Raw genomic sequence first — 17729 nt, forward strand, 5'->3', positions numbered from 1 at the left:
TTAAAAATAAAAGAAATATGCTATGAAATTGATTTTCTAAAAAGTTCAATCTGGTTTATATCTATATTTACAAAGCTTGTCAAGCTGGATTCAGTTCATTTGATGTAAACTGAAGATAACAGCCTAAAACACAATAATTATAATATTCTCTTTCCCGATGTATTCTAAATTACATTAGGCACTAAATTGGCAACCTACAAGGCACTATGCATTTAGCACAGCAATTTATGCTATAATATAATTTTAACTTCATTCTTTTTAACAATATGATGTCTTTAATAAGAATTTACTTTTCTGAAAAGTGAATTACGTAAGTTTAACAATTTTTCTTATAATAGATAATATTTAGCTTGAACTTTAATGTCAGAACAATTTATTACACAAAAGTTATACAATTGTTTACATTTTAAGGAGTAAATGCTAAAATAAGTGCCATTAGTTACGTACACAGTTATAAAATAATATGTCGCGATTATTGTGTCAATATTGAAATACATTTTAATGGTTGTCAAATTAAATTTTAAACAAGATCTATTTAATCGGACAATTTTGCTACAATTAATTAAAATCATAATCTAACTATTTAGGACTTATGTCCTTGATTGTATAGGCTTAATTTTATCATTATATACACATTTATTTATTTATTTATTTACAGTAGGTAGCTGTGCTGAGACCTTAATACTTTATACTTACCTATACAATCATGGAATGTAAAAAAAACTAATACCTACTACTTCTGTAATTGGCAAAAATAAGTTGTTTAAAGAATACATGCTATTATGAAGCAGTATTTTGCCAGTTCATTCTATATTAAGTCAGTGGATTCAAAATGATTACTAATTTAAATGCAATCTTCATACCAGAGTAAAGAATATGTACCTATATAAAGTATCTTAATGCAACTGCACTGTACAATTATTAATAACAACAATATTTACATAATAAACACCAACAGGGACACCACACTGAACATTCACTGTCTTGGCCGAGGCACGCAAAGACTTGGCACACGCTACGCGCAGAAACACTGTCTCAATCACTTATTTATTGATCCATACATAGTTTGTTTGGGTATATTTCATATATAAGTCTTTTTCACTTTTTGTAAGGTTCCGCACTTGAGGTCCTTGTCCAGCGATTCAGTTGAGTTTCTTAGGTCGAGCGTGCGCTCTTTGCCCAAATCCATGTGCAAGTTATCTTGCTTGGCAAGTGGACAAACATTTGCTACCATGTTTACGTTTTTTGATCGGGTGGGCATGTATGCTGAATTTGCATTTAGTGGCGTTTCCAAGGGGCTTAGTCTGAAAGTAATGAACAATATTATTAAATCGTGAAATTATTTCTATAGAGACTTCAGTTGCCACTTTCTCATTGTATAGGAACAAAAAAGTAACTAGATCTCTATAAATATTAAATTTTTTCAAAAATACCAGCATAAAGTAATAAATACCTATTTAAATGATTGTGTTGTTCATTAAACGGTGAGGTATCGGTAAAAAATGGGTGACGAAATCGCCGTGAGAATAGGTAGCCGATGACGAATCCCACCATAAGTGTGACCAAACACGATGCCACTACTGCAGTGAGCAGCGCCTGCGCGCTGTAGATATTTCCATCGGCAGCTTCAACTGTTAGTAAATCTGAAAACAATATCCATTGCAAATTAAACGTGCACGATAAGGAAGAAAAAATAGTATAGGTACACCTACGACTCAACATTTCATAGTTGTTAACCAACGTAAAATTCTAACTCACCTGTTTCATGTTTATTATTGGTGGGTTTATCTTCCGATAAAACGTTTGTTTCAACAACTTCAATCAATATCTCATTTTGAATGTCGTCATTCTTCTGACGTATATCGGATTCAGGTAGTACAGGCTTCTTCGTACCTGGGTTTCTATTAGCATTCCTTTCCCCGGAGAATAGAGGTGGCAACTTATTACAAATATCAGTCTTTCCATACTCCACATTCTGTAGGAATCTCTCGGGATTCGGGAATTGTCTATTACCAACCCATGAGCATTGTTGGAGCTTGGCGTCCCATGCACAGTGGGGGTCTTGCAACAAGACACAATCCCGGCATGTTTGCACGTTTCCACAATGTGATAAAGTTATAGATTTGATGATATCACTAGATGCTACTATCAGTTTTTCTGTAGTTAGTGCGACATGCATTTGTTTTATAGGCACGCCTTGTGGCAGTACCTGCACTTCTGAAATCACTGCTGTTCTCACGGGACTTCTGTTGTACTCATCACTTCCATCGATTACACCTTCATTAGATGCTACATTCACAGCTTTTATTACTCTACCGTCGTCTGTGCCGACATATATCACATCATATTTATTGCCATTCATCGCTTGAACTTGCGGATGAACGGCTATTGCTGAGAATCTATATTGTAAACTGACTCTTATGAGAAGTGGGCGTGCTAAAAATGAGGGTACGGCTTTGTTCATTAATGGGTGAGTCTTTATGAAGTTAACAGCAGAGTCTGATAGCGTTCGACTGTCTTCAACGCATGAGCCTGGTCTCGGTGATGGGACCTTTTCTTTTTCTAATGGCAACCAATTGGAGTTCATACTTTCTTGCCCTTTGAATGGGCCTTCGAAAGCGTCGATGATATCTCTCATTGCAAAAGCGCACACGGCTGAGCCGCCTATTGCGTTTTGGGGTGTTGTAAAAACAGCATATACTATGTCGTTTCTATTACCGCCGCCACCATAAATGCCGCTAATGAGTTCAGTTGTTGCTTCTGTAAAATGATTGTAATTGTTAATTACGTTAAAACTTGTATAAAAATTATTCATCGTTATTTGAGAAGGTGAATAACTTACGAATTTCATCAAAGTAGAACGGATACTCTCCAGGCATGGAACAGTTAAGCCGTGTCTTTAAAAATGATGTCCATCTGTCGCTGAAAGTATGGGGTCCTCCCTTGTCATTTAGACAAATTCTCGCTACCCTGGAGTACACGGCCTGTAAATAAGAACATCTATTATTTCTATTCTTCGAAAAAATTAAGTTAGTGATATCACTTCATTTCCATTCATTATATAGGGTGTTAGGTAAATGGGTATATGAGCCGACACCAGCCCATGTTAGCATGGTCATTGAATGGTATGGTGAAGTCAGAAAATTGATATCTTCATTTTAATTATTTTAATTTTCATACAAATCGGATTGTATAAAAATTATTTTGTATGAAAATTAAAATAAAATAAATGATGATATCAAATTTTTGACTTCACCATACCATTTATATGCCCATGTTAACATGGGCTAGTGTCGGCTCATATACCCATTTACCTAACACCCTGTAGATACTCACTTTTCCACAATTCATGTATTCTACTGCTGTCTCGCGGTAAAAGAAGTATACGTGGCTGGTTGTTGCAATCGCCCCAACAAATGATGGGTCGTTAAGTAGACGAAGGTCTGATCGTTCTGTTCGAACTGGTTCTCGGTATATTAGGGGATCGGTTCCGGAAAAGTCAGCAGCTGTTGCTGTGTACAATTGACCATCTGTAACAAAAAAAATAATTGTTAGGAAAGAGCAAGCTTCAGACTTACTGTCCATTAGTCTCCTCCTGCCTATGTCCTAAATAGGTCTTGACTTAGCTTATAGTCGTCCATTACTTACGACTACTCCTAAGTCAGAATATTTTGTATTAAAATGTAATTTATTGCACACACACTGTTTGTTCTGTGCCTGTTCTCTAACGTGGACTCAATCTTGCTAGTGAAAATTAAACTGAGCTTAAATAACTAAAACGGCATTTGCGAACCTGACTGGATGGAAATGGTTAACTGTAAAGGTAATAAATCGATCTGTATCGCGGGCGCCGCGTCGTGTTTAGCTCAACCCCTCACCGAGACTCGCGCGCGCGTGCTATTTCGTGCCGTCTTTGTGAAACGATAGTAATGTGAACTAATGTGTGATCACGCCGAATGCAAGAAATTGTTGAATTTACCTCTAATGTCGTATTGTTTCGTATAATAATATTATTAGAATGATTAACGGTATATTGTGCTCACCAGCATATATTGCTGTGGAATTGTGTTGAGGGTCGTAAGGACAGCGTCCTGACCCATCGAACTCTTCTAGGTGATGGGTCGTCGAGTGACTTGCATACCGCCGACACAGGGGTTTGAAGGCGTTGGTTCCGCACACGAGCAGACGGCCGTGTGCCCGAGCGGCCACTCGAGGGAAGTTCTGGCATTCATCAGCTGATTTGCCCTTCAGTTGGCACAGCTCTCGATGCGCATCCGTTGACTGCCATTCTAACCTCTGTGGACAATAGCACAATGTTACTAAACATACAAAAATGCCAAACCTATATTGTTGAACGTTTACATTCACATGACAACAAAAGTTTGCGCGTTGTACATCCTCTAAGTAAATTGTTCATGTGGGCGGCTTTTTGGACTGAGAGTCTGATTCACGGAACAAAATATGCACGTCTATAACATCTTCTTTGTATTTGTTTCGAAATCTGCACTCGTGTTGAGACATTGCATAAGTAAAATACCTATTATCCTTAAACTGAGGTAAGTAGTATTATGCAAGACGATGTGATGACGCTACTGGTAGTAAATAGAAATAATGTTGGAGCTATGTACATTGTTATGTTAGGTGCTACTTCTAAAGGGAAAAAATAAAACGATATTAAGTTGATTAGTATTCGAAAGCGGGCTAGTGGACGCGGTACATTGTTGTTCGTGAATAATTCAACACCAACGCTACTAATATGTGACAAGTATTCAAAATGCAAGCTTGACGATAATCGGATATTTTTCAAAACACTTTTTGAACTTTAAAGCTTAAGAAAAAACGGTAAATTGGATGTGCTTTGTTTGTGTCTGTCGTTCAAACACAAATTAGAAGGATTAATCTCTAGAGTATAAAATATAAATCCTGTTTTTGACTGGCCGAACTTTAGTAATAACGGCTTCGATATGGCAAAACGCCAGCAGACAACGTTGCGTTGCGCTCTACGCACCTTGAATCCCGATACGTCTCGTATTTTTTATTTAGTGCTCACATTGTGATGGCATTAATCGTGTGTTTGAAGTTTGTTGAGCTAGGTATAAATAAACTGTAAGACCGATATGTCACAATTTATATCCAATAGTTTTACGATATTAGTATTTTATATCGCGTTTTTCTATCATGTCAATGACTGCATAAATATGCATTCTATATGCGAGTAACGTTAGTTACTAAGAAAAACAGCTTAGGCGATTGTAACAAAAGATAGCATTGTATGATAAACTGATTCATGATAAGGGTACCATATCAGATGATTCTATAAATATCAGAGACTGTTTGACCACAAGAAAAAAAAGAACAAATACAGAAAACTAGAAAACCTTTACAACGCTCTTTGTTACTAAGAGAAATCACAACATTTAAACAAAATGTGCAAATAAAATTATATTATGGTTTGAGGAGTGGTAAAGCGAGCCACTTTGTTTCATTTAGAAAATACAAGCTGTTACCGCAAACTAAATCTCAGTAATAATAAACAGAGTAGAGGACGCGGGATTACTAGGAATACTATTAAGTAGCTTAGTGTAAGTTTAGATACGAGTACATAAACCTGTATTCAACAGTGTAGTATCTATTTAGTGTCGTACGCGGCAGGTCGGCGACCGCGGTTACACGCAAAAAACTATCTGCCAGTGCCAGTAGCCGGTCTCAGCTACCGCTTTAGCAGACGACAGTTATCAAGTGCCCCGTATTTTAATCTAAAAAATATAGCGTCGATAAAAATGTTTATTTATTGATAACCATGCTGCCTTGCTGCACTCTGAACTACAAACCTACCTTGTAATCTAACCGTAATAGTATTTTACGTAAAGTAGGTAACGATAAGTTTTACTATGGCTACATTGAAGAGCTTAGTAATTTTGTTTTTGTTTAAAAGAATTATGACTAAACTATGTATGCTGATTATGTGACACACTGTTTATATTTCAATAACACGGTCGTGCAATGACAATGAGTAATTTGAACAAACGTAGAGAACTCCTTACCTGATCAACGTTTTCTGACAAGTCGTAGAGGCTGAGATTGTAAACAGTGTTCCTGTAACGAAATAAAAATGTATTAGCTGTGGAGTGTTGTCTGCAATTAAATATGCGCATTTCAATGAGTGCTCTGTGGAAAATCTGTGGACCGTCTCGTCGCCGCGACACCTGCCCAAATAGGTAGCTACGAGTGCTACGACTTGATATTCTCGAGAGCACCTTCTATGGAAATTACTCTATTCGATGCTAATTCCGCGTAATCGACACGCTTAGCGTTTTATGGCATGAATGAATTTGAAGTAGCATGTCGCTTTCTGTTTTCATAAATAAATAAATAGGAAAATGTGCGTCCGAGACCACACGTATTCTTGTTGGCATGGACTCTACGTAAGTAATCTCATATTATGTCCTCTGTTACTTGTTATCTCAACTGATTAGAATAGTAATCAATTTTTTACACTTAATTGCGCCTGAATCTTATCATCGTCATGTGGGATAGCAATAAAGAATTTGAATCTTTTGATATTATGTAAAACATATTAAAGAGTAATAAATGTTCTACTAACCTGCCTCCTACTATAATAGATAGGTTATCCTTGTCTAAAATGCGGAAGTGGTGCGGCGCCGTCGCGTTGCCCACAAACTGTTCTGAAGTTTCATCGCCTGTAACAAACCAATTCATTAAAAGTTTCACAGAGTCACTGCGACTTAATACAACTAAGCGCAACCCAAGTTATTAAGTAACAGTTTATGATATTACTTGAATGACCAAGTGAACGCATGAGTTAACCGTGAGTTGGCATGACCCGCAACTTGCGAGGCTAATCTAACCCCGGCGTTTCTGTCTGCTGTTCTATTAACCACAGACATTTTGATGTTTTTAGTCTATGACTAATGCTAGATATGTCAGGGTTTTCCAAGTTGGAAAGGGGTTCGCGGAAAAGTTACCAGGGTTCAGCGAACTACTTAATGTATTTTGAGGGGTTCAAACGAGCACTTGGTAAGTAATCACCATCGCTCATAGCCAAGCCTGGGTAGCTTTGACGTGATTGCATGTGCAGATTTCCCAACTGTTTAACATTCAATGTGAAACTCCCTAGGCTATAATTATGTGTTCAATTAATCAATTACTTCTTGTTCTAGCTTCTATTTTTTTCAAGTGCTAGTTAAATATTTTCCCGCAATTCATGTGAATGAAATCGAATTCCCTATCTAAGAACAAGGTAATTTGAGATTGATGGCCGATTTTTTTGGCTGCCGTAAATTCTTTTTTTATGCGCAGATCAAACGAACAATGTTCCCATTGTACGGTGATTAAACAACACCGAGGATTTGCGATTTCATAACAATTGGTTGGGAAATTCTCACGTGTGCGTCGCCACCACATCTGCGAACCTTCGTGCACCTGTGGATTTCGCACCATCGAGATAACGTCTTAGCGTGGGCGTTAATATTTCTCGGTAGAAAAACAAGTCAATATTATCTTTGATATAGGCATCGGAACAACACGTGTACATAAAAATATCTTTCTGGTTTTTGTTAATGGCAACATTAATTAAATCTAAGATACCCTACCCGATCCAATCAAATTTAAAGACTATTTTATCTTTTCACATCTTATTGATGAGCATCTGAATCATTCTAAGTTATTTACCAGTCAATTAGTGGCAAGCGTAATTACTATAATTAAAGACTTTGAACTGGAAACTGATACAATGCCAGATAGCCTTGAGGTGGCTAAATTTCCATATTCATTAGCCATTCTTTCTTTACAAGTAGGGACCTCTACCTACCTATAGTAAGTTACATAATTTTGTATACTTAGAAAGAGAAATAATAATTGTAAAAGGTTCATGGTTCTATTTAAAAGTAGATATTTATTTGTTCAAAATAAAAGATTACGGTGAACTATTATAGTTCACCGTAATCTTTTATTTTGAACAAATATATTCGCTATTTTTCAAAAAAAGATTCCAGTATGAAGTCGCGTCCATAGTATCTTGTATAGTAAAACAGGCTGTGTCAACTTACCATATTTGACGTGGATACGTGCGTTGGAGTCTGGCATCCATGCTTGGGCCGTCGATGCCAGGAGGACGAGGACGGCGCGGGCTACCGCCATTGTGGCTTAGATTCGCCTCCTTTCTATGCACGCCATCTTCCACTGCCCACTGAAAAAAAAGAAAAGATCGTTAAATAAACGGATAATCCAGCTGTAGAGCCGCATTTGTGATATTTACTCAGAATCGTCGAGATTTAAAAGTAAAAATGAACGTTGTTCTTACTGGAATACACGCGAGATTACTCTGTAAAAAGATTCTTTTTGCAGTTCAAGATAAGATTTCATTGAAAACCAGTAAAATTTTCCGGAAAACTTGACGATTTTCCAACATTTGGTAATTTAATCCTATGAATCTATAAAAATTGATCCCAATTTGTGAAAAACTAATAAAGTAAGCACTGTTTGCTTGATGCACTCTATTAGCTACTGTTGTTTGCACTCTACATAACGGGTATAGTACGAATACCTATGTGAAAAAACCAATAAAATTCATAAAAACGATCGCATTTTATTTTCAGTAGTTTATCTTTTCCGGATAAACTACTGAAAATAAAATGAAATTGAACACATTATTTTAGTTTTGATTATTCCGAGTCAGGGGATAGGTACTAATTAAAGCAAAGGGAAAACAGCTCAACAAAACACGCACAGTGAGTAAAAAAATTCGTCGGTTTGATGGCAAATGGCAAAAAGTAGCTGTCAGAGTGCGTAATTAATTAAAATTATAAGCGAGGATGTCGTTGCACGCACTCGCTGGTCAGTCAGGTTCCCGTTCACACGGCCCGATATGTACGCACGCAGTATGCATCCGCGCGACTCTGGATTGGCATTCTCCTTTTTATATTTTTTAACTATTCCCATGATCGTATCGTGAGAAGAAAAACCCGATTGTCTTGTCCCGATCGTGATCCCAGCGACATCCACTTCGTTACGATATCTTTTTAATCCACCTTTTATGCTCCGATACGGTTTACTGCAGGACATTTATGTTTTTTTATGCAGATCTTTTACTTTGAATTGCTATCGTAAACAGAATAACGTTGTAGGATGGGTTATAACTGGTTTACGATCATATTGTGGCTGGCGTACATGTGTATTATGTTTTTCATGTGTAAATAATGATTTTATAGGCTTCGGTTATATGCCTAATTATCATGTTTATTTTTAGGATTCATTGAAATAATGCCTTACGGACATTTTGCATGTCTATGTTATAATTTTATTACAGGGTGTTAGGCTGTTAGGTAAATGGGTATATGAGCCGACACTAGACCCATGTTAACATGGGCATATAAATGGTATGGTGAAGTCAAAAATTGATATCTTCATTTTAATTATTTTAATGTTCATACAAATCGGATTTACCTTTACTAATACCCATTTACCTAACACCCTGTATCATCATTTCAGCCACAGGACGTCCACTGCTGAACATAGGCCTCCCCCAAGGCCAAAAAACACCCTGTATACATCTACATTTATATCTCCCTATTCATTAACATCATTAAAATCAACCGTAAACCAACTGGTGCATATCATTTTCATTTTAATTACGTTATGAAATGACTTTATGTTGATTACAAAATTTTGTAATTGATAATTTTGTTTAAATCACAATGAATATATTAATATTTGAATAAAAATCTTTGAAAGTCCATTTTCAATGAGTCATTACACATAATTACGTGGTTTAACTATGTAGGTATTTTCTTTACTCTCTTTTCTGTACCGTTACTTCCGTTTAACCTCATATATGAATATCACACTTAGATGAGATAACGTATTAGCGTTATTGGCTTCATCCGGTACTAGGTCTTTTCAAATGACACTAATTAAAATACAAAAATAAATAATGCAGTTCTTTAGAGATGTGCTGCGGAAATCTTCCTAAATTGGGTCGGAGAATCCAAGGACCATATAAATGGGCCTAATATTCCCACTAAATTGGAAAATTCTGGGTATACCAAACTTGGAGAAGGTTTTCGGGAAAACTGCACAACTCTTAACTCTTTAGTTATTTGCACATTTACGCAGTAGCCACATTGTAACGCGCGTAGTAGGTTACTAACCAAGCAAGCATTTTTCGAATTGGGTCGATTGAATTGGCGGGCGCGGAGTATGCACGCGTGTAATTGTATGCTTTTACACATTGTTGTCTTCATAGTAAAATATTGCTTGCACATGCATAAATGAGGCTAGTAATATAAAGCAATAACTTATTATTTATAGTTCTAAAATTAGAAGTTATGGTTCGGTTTGATCGTACGCAAATAATATGTAGGTCATCACTGAAATGAGAAATAAACGAGTTTTTTTTAATGCACTTTACGACTGGGCAAACTGCTCTACGCGAAGTTAGGTAGATAGAGCACTAATAATGATGAACGATGTTGTATTTTCCTTTATTACTGAGAACATAGGTACCTACATATTTCCTATTGTGTAATGTTTAATTATAACTTTTCATTTATTAATCAAACACAAAATTTCAATTTCGTAAACGAAAAAGTGAGTGCCTGCACTGCAATATCACGTGTTACATTAATAATTGAAATCTTTGGAAAATCATTTAACCCTGCCCTGTTATAATGCAATTTAGTCAGTTGTTCCGAATAAGCGCATCCCCTCGAAAAGGGTTGAAACTAGGGGTTGGGGCTAGAAAGCACTATCGATCATGGCGGCTAGTCTGATAAATCATTGTCATTACTTTCAAGCAACTAAAATTGGTCGGTAATTTTACAGTGCTCATTTCGAAAGACCTAAGGTTTACTTGAAATTGATATTTCGTCAAAAGTTCAACATTGGCAAATTGGCAATATTTGCCTTAAAAGCAAACATTTGACGATAAACCAAACCAGTCAAATTCCCCACACAACGTTATGTACCTTTAAAATCAATTCTTGGAAAACGCAGTTTTGCTCAACGACATTGCAAATTGCAAAGTACGCTTTGGAACAAATTATTTCTAATGCTGGTAAAAGGGTTGGGGATTACAGTAACAGGAGGCGTGGTGCATCGCAGATGTCACACAAAGGCGCGCTGCATCTGTAACACAATACCGCTCCTTTCTATCCATCTGTTTTAACTACCAGTGATGGGGCAAGACAAGTGGCATGGTCCGAGCAGATCGATAATTTTAAAATAGCTCCGACAACTTGGATGATTTATTTATAAAACTCACGAGGTTTCGATAGCGTAGCGTTTCAAGATTTTAACTACATGAAATATTAAGATTTATGTTTCAGATGTTTAAGGTGCGTCACTATTACAGAAGCTTTTGATTTGTTGAATTTGAATATTATGATAATTTTATAAAACAGAATCTATGGTAGAGTTTTGAGCTTTGTTTTGTAACCTAGAGAGAGTTAGATTTTCTTTTCGCAATTTAGTCGTAATTAGAGCTACAAGGGCGTTCATGATTAGGTTCAATTCGTGCTGCGTAAACAGAATGTCACCTTCGCATTACTGGGTACGTCGCAGTTTCGATAGTGCTAGTGCAGCATTCCCTGCCGATTGCTGTTGTAATACGTCACGCCGTAACTTGTTAGGGCGGATTCCGCCATCGCTGTATATTACGCTTCGAACCTGTAACCTGTAATTTATCGGGGCCCGATCTGGCGGCACAATTACTGCGCTAAACAAACGGGCGGTTATCGAGCCGAGGGTAATAGCATCGTTATTTTAACGAAATCATGATGTTCTTTACGAAACTGTGCCAGTACAATACCAAACGGTATGGCTCTTCTTGAAAATCGTGTCTTTACCGTCACTCTCAACAATTGGGGTTAATTGATGACGAACGGAAAGTAGTAATCGTGTCCTCTTTTTCAATTTCCATTATGTAATTGCTAATCATTGTGCATTATTTTCCGGTTTAGTAAATTAAAGCTGAAATTAGGTAGTTCATCTCTGATACCTTACATCTCTAAAATACAATAGGAGCATAGTAAAGTTCAAGATAGAGATCAATAAAAATGTCATTGCGTACTTACATGGAATACAAAATGACAATGATATCAAATTTTAATAGAGACATTCACATGAATATTTTATGCGGGGAGTTGGATACTAACAAATGTATATCGCGGTCACTTCTCAAGAGTATTGGATCGCTTGTTATTAAAATACGCAGGTGAGCCGGTTGGATATCCCGCATATTAAGCGAGTTTTATAACTCCAAGTGCTTCTCGAATGGCCGGCGACGGGTTGTGTGTGGTATAAACGAGATACGGTTGCAATTACGCAGACGCGGTTGTCATTCGAGCCTCGGGCTGTGTTGAGCTTGAAGTCCTGCCCGGTCCCACGCAACTCGGGAAGCTGCGGTTGTTTTTCTTCCAACCGCAATAAATAAACCCCGTTGAGAAGCCGCGGGCTGATATACATACGACTAGGACTACGCTAAGACGATAAAAGACACTTTTTCGCCATTTTTCCATATCAGCATACAATTTATAGCTGCTTCTGGCAACGTCACGTGTGAGATGTGTTTCACAAAACGACGTGATAGGGATAGAAGGATAACTACGTGATGGGACTTGAGAACGCGGATTGGAACATCATTCATGATAAATATTATTTCCGTAGCTTTCTTTCTTTTTATACGCACTACGAATATGAATAATGGAGTATTATGTTTAACAGTCTTCATACATAGTTATATTGGTTTTTATTAGCATTTTGTATTTCAATGAAAACTTTGGTAATAATAAGGTATTAGTGCTACTTTGCATTAAACATTAAAAGCCTGATGTGCTTTTGTCTTTGCATACAATTCCAACAATTTATACTTCTTCACTTCGAATGTTCTAACCTATGTTCTTATAAAAGTTCGCCAGAGCGATTTTCTTAGTTTTTTGAGTGACTTCTCTAGTTTTTGTGTGATTCTTCTAGTAAACAGCCCTACCCTCTTTTTGTAAAGGGTAGGGCTATTACTTTTCACACTATGATACCTATACCTAGTATTCAGCAAAGAAAAATAAAATAGAACCTGTTAGTGAGGCAGATCTTTTTTTTTATTTCTTTCTTCGCGTCTCTACAAAATGAACGCAAAGTCTTAGAGGCTAAGCGACAGATGGCGTTAGGAGTTTGTTGTTTAATGGTGGTAGAGTTTTTGTGAGTTGATATTTATCAAGTTTACCCACCAATTTGAAATCTCTACATTGTAAAACACGATATTATGGAACCAGTTAAAAGTTTGGAGCTCACAAATCTCACTAAGCTAAAAGAGTAGACTTTAGTAAAAACTTTACAATTAAAAGTTAAAGCGTAACTGTTGGCCGCCGTAAAAAATGTAACCTGAATGTTTGTTCACTAAAAAATAACGATAATTAGATGTGCTGACGTCCATTTTTTACATCTGAAACGGTTTCTTTTAAAGTTTAATCAGTCTGCTCTAGATTATGACAACGAACAGAAACGTGTTCAATTGCTAGGAGTAAAAACTCTACCCGTTCGTTGTTCTTAATTTATTTATTATTGAGTAACCAATTTGACTGCGCCCGGGCATCTGTTATTTCCATCTACACTATGTTCGTGTACCTTTAATTATCCAGGCGTATGATGTATGACGCAGAGTGCGCGTAATTAGGTACATGCAGCACAGGATACGATAATGTCATTCATTCATTACCAACATTATCTCTGACTAAAGTAATTGTTTCTTCTTCTATTAAAAGCACAGTCAGGAAGTAGTAAACGATGAATCAGATTTCCAGTATTTATGTTATGTGAACTTTTTGCCCTTTTGCTGACTAGATCAAGGTTTACTCACATTAAACAATAGATTCTTGATTACGGTTTAGACATATAAAAGGAAATTGTTCTGCGTTATGGAGCGTGCAATTTACTAACGATTTATTGACATTGATCCTATTTATTCAAGACCAATGATGTTGGAAATATTCTTAAGAATATTTTACTGGTTTTAAAAATAATAATCAAAGAGTTATACCAACGTGGAGAAATAGAGAATTTGAATTTGTTACAAAATACCAATTACTGAATCAAAACTACTCGATTCGTACGTTAACTCTACAATTATCTTGACTTTATCTTTGAAAGAATTAAACAAGTATCTTATCAACAATGCCTTTGAAGCAATTTGTTCATTTATCAAAACATTGTAGTTACGCTAAATGGAACTAATGATAAGCTTCAGCGATGTATCGAGTAACGAGACATACAAACATGTGCCAGTTAGTGCTGGCTTTCAAAATTAGCACGCTGCTACTTTCCAAATGATAGCCTACATCCAGAGCGCGGCTTGCACACAACAAAAGAGGATAGAGACAGTGTGCATTTGACTGTACAATTTACTCCGTGGAGTCGTCGACTCGTTCGTGGAGCGGGCACGCTTGCTTGTCGTGTCAACAATGGCGCTCTCTCCTTCGCTCCCCTATTCGAGTTTTTGTTTGTGCCGCCTCCACAATGCCCCGCGCCTATGCGCCTCATCAACACTATACGCACTCTACAATCTACGATTGTCGTACCGCAAAGAGGACTCACCGTGATCAATTCACAATTTTAGGTAATCCAATTTCAGTTGATGCATATGCACTCATCGCATGTGGGTCACAAAAAATTAAAACCACTTATAAAATTCACTCATTCCATTTCGGGCATAACGAAAGTAGTCACAACGGGCACTGATCACGGAAACCACAATCGACGTCTGTCACTGGAAACACAAAGTCGGAACCGGTTTTGAAGTAAGGAGTGCAACAGCAACTGGCGTTGCAGTGTTTACAGGGCGCGTTGAACCGGCAGCGCTGCGATCGCACGTGGTGTCGCGTCGCGCTCGGCGAGGGTACTGGGGCGGGCGGCGACGGCGGCGCCCCTCTGCTCCCGCGCCACGAACTTGCCTGTCCAGATCGTTGCGTCTTTTTCTAACTGCGCGTGCGCCGGTGCTAGCGTTTCGTTACAAAAGCAAACGCTCGCCCCAGCCAGTTCTATGGTGTTTTTGTTTTGTATTGACGCTTCTAAATGAGAGGCCATAAAATAGATGTTCGAAATTTTCAAGGGTAACTCGCAACATCAGTTTGTCCATTAGTTGGTTTCAAAAATTTTAATACCTTAATTGAAATAAGTGGGCATCAATTGGTAGAGTAGTCGTTGCAGCTATTGTAAAAATTAAGACCTACGGTTTTTGACCTACAGATAGAATCACGAAGTTTAGTCTTGAAAGAAACATGCATGCAATATTAAAAACTCAGTGTTAGTAAATATTCGTATTGAAAACATAACAATACTCGAAGTAATGCTAACGACGTACGCCGTAAAAGATCGCCACATGTGGCAATCCCAGTCGATTCTACGCACCCCTCGCTATGCGGCCAGGTAGTAGAGTCGTTCGTGATTACAAAAAATATTATAGTGTATTCGCCCTTGGTGAAACACAATGGAAGGGACCATTGTCAAGTTAAAACAATAAACAAAACGTCATGGTATAACAAAATTTATATTTTATTGAGGATGTAGAGTTAAGTGAAAGAAATAGGAAACGAAGATGTAGAGTAGAGAGAGAGAGATGGTAAGATTTTTCACTTGAAAAAAAATCGATTGCCTCAGGTTGGATTTGAAGTCCATGACATACTAGGTAACAACTATAATTCTTGCTTAGACCGGTAGTCCATGCTAATTACTTACTCAGCAAATGGAATGGAATAATTAATCAGAAATAAAGGTGAATTATGCAAGAGATTACCTATTTCACTACTTTCATAATTGAAAACCGGCAAGCGTGGTTGCTAAATATGGTAAAGGAATTTGGAATTATTTAGGGAGAATAGGAAATAAAAGTTGGCAATAAATGCTTTTTGGTTTATTGTGGGAACATTTGTACGTGACAGGTGATGTTTGGGATGGTACCTGCGATAATTCTATTATGCTGCCTTACGCTTCTGACGACTCTACAATAAAATCCGGGTTTCTTTGAATTCAAACTCCACAAAATATTTAATACGAATTTGATTACTTTATGAGCTTAGTCCTTCATTTCAACGTTGGACCTACATCGTCCATTGTCCATTACAGGGTTAAAGTTTTATTCCAGAAGTAATTAAGGTAAATTATATGCTTACATTTAGAGCCCTTATTTGTTGCCTAGAGATTTGATTGTTAATAACAACAACATCGTCTCTACATTTAAAGACATTATGCATGCATTCTCGGGGCGTATTCTCGACTGAGCCATCGCTGGGATCAGTAATATGGGCGTTTCTGGGCCAGATATCTGAACTTACGATACGACTTGACAAGGAGAGCTTGTGCCCGCAATATGAAGCAAGCGCGCGGTGGGCGGTCGTTTTCCGGACATTTTCTACTAATTGGTCCGCCACGATTTCACGCTACTATAAATGTCGCTCATCCTACATGCGATCCACTAAATTATCACCTTGAAGCAACTGGTCAGTGTTACTGACTTTAAGTAGGTACTCGTAAGCTACGAGCTACGAGAAGTAGACAACTTTCGAGTTTATTATGATCATTAATTTGTCTAGGTTTGGGTTTGAATTTAATCTATCGCAAATTTGTCGATTAAAAAGTAATATATTACAAAGTGCATGCTATAAGATTTATTTATAGGAGTGCCAGTAGTGTAAGTAAAAAGTGGCACTCATCATACCTACCTACTAGCTGTANGAGTACTAGCTGTATCTTATCAACCACTTATTAATATCCTTATTTTTTACAAAACGAACTCTGTTAAACAGTTTCACTACTTTGTATAAGCTCAACACATCAAATGCCAAAAGTCGGAGCGACATAATGCATCTGTTCAGTGATAAAAATAACTTTTTAGAGTGCAAAATATTATCTTAGTTACATGATTGTAACCCAACGTTACGTAACGTTATTATGTAGATTTCAAATGTCTCTTCTACCTAATAATGGGTATTAGTATAATTGCGAGGTAGGCAGAATTTCAAACCTTTTAAATTGCCAAAAGGAATCACGGAATGACTAATTCACAATGTACAGACATTGTGAGCAACACAGAGAAATATTTGCCTATGGCGACACAGCGTCGGACTTTCTCCAGAATTACGTATTACGTCAGATAAGGGGAAGAGGTCGGCCAAAGATTGCCGATAGACTGCTGCAGGTAGGACGGCTATCGCAAACATTTGTCACGAGCATAATGCTTGCGACGCAACACAATCACCATAAACTAAAGATGTTACAATTCAAATTTACTTCCCGTAATTGCTTTCAGACAGTTTGTTTGTGTTCCGCCGCGGGGAACTAGTCTACCCTCATTATGCGGGGACCCCAAATAAGGCCCACCATGAAATTAGGCTCGGTAACGTAAACTAACTTTACTTGTTTATATACCTATCTTTACATGTCAAAACATCTTCATCTACAACAACAATAGCAAAAGCAGAGTGAGCAAATTAATCATCTACGAGTATCTACACCATTGAATCGGAACAATAGGTCATTCAGGCTATGTCACATAAAATTGACGCGTTATGACATTACGGCTATTGTAAAATCTTAAGAAATGAAAATAAAGCATCCGATTAACGAAGTTATGGCAGTGGCATTACTATAACTCGGTGTACTTTAGCTCCGAATTACGTTATCTGATGCGAAACGGTTTACGATCTTGCCGGAGCTTATTTGCA

The 17729-nt window shown here is 37.3% G+C and overlaps 1 protein-coding gene across 1 annotated transcript; it reads right to left on the reverse strand.

Annotated features, from left to right (window-relative positions):
* Positions 1 to 41: 41 nt before the first annotated feature.
* On the reverse strand, positions 42 to 14923 carry LOC114349751 (semaphorin-1A). Its single transcript, XM_028300233.1, has 10 exons — positions 14605 to 14923; positions 8070 to 8209; positions 6605 to 6701; positions 6045 to 6096; positions 4044 to 4296; positions 3337 to 3530; positions 2843 to 2984; positions 1759 to 2760; positions 1454 to 1643; positions 42 to 1304 (listed from the first exon to the last, which is right to left on the reverse strand). The coding sequence occupies exons 2-10, from the start codon at positions 8158 to 8160 to the stop codon at positions 1082 to 1084; spliced, it is 2244 nt and encodes a 747-aa protein (XP_028156034.1). The 5' UTR covers positions 8161 to 8209; positions 14605 to 14923; the 3' UTR covers positions 42 to 1081.
* Between the last annotated feature and the right edge of the window lie 2806 nt (positions 14924 to 17729).

The sequence above is a fragment of the Ostrinia furnacalis genome, unplaced genomic scaffold (assembly GCF_004193835.3).
Source record: "Ostrinia furnacalis isolate ACB-3 unplaced genomic scaffold, ASM419383v2 OfSCF0710, whole genome shotgun sequence".
Taxonomy (NCBI): domain Eukaryota; kingdom Metazoa; phylum Arthropoda; class Insecta; order Lepidoptera; family Crambidae; genus Ostrinia; species Ostrinia furnacalis.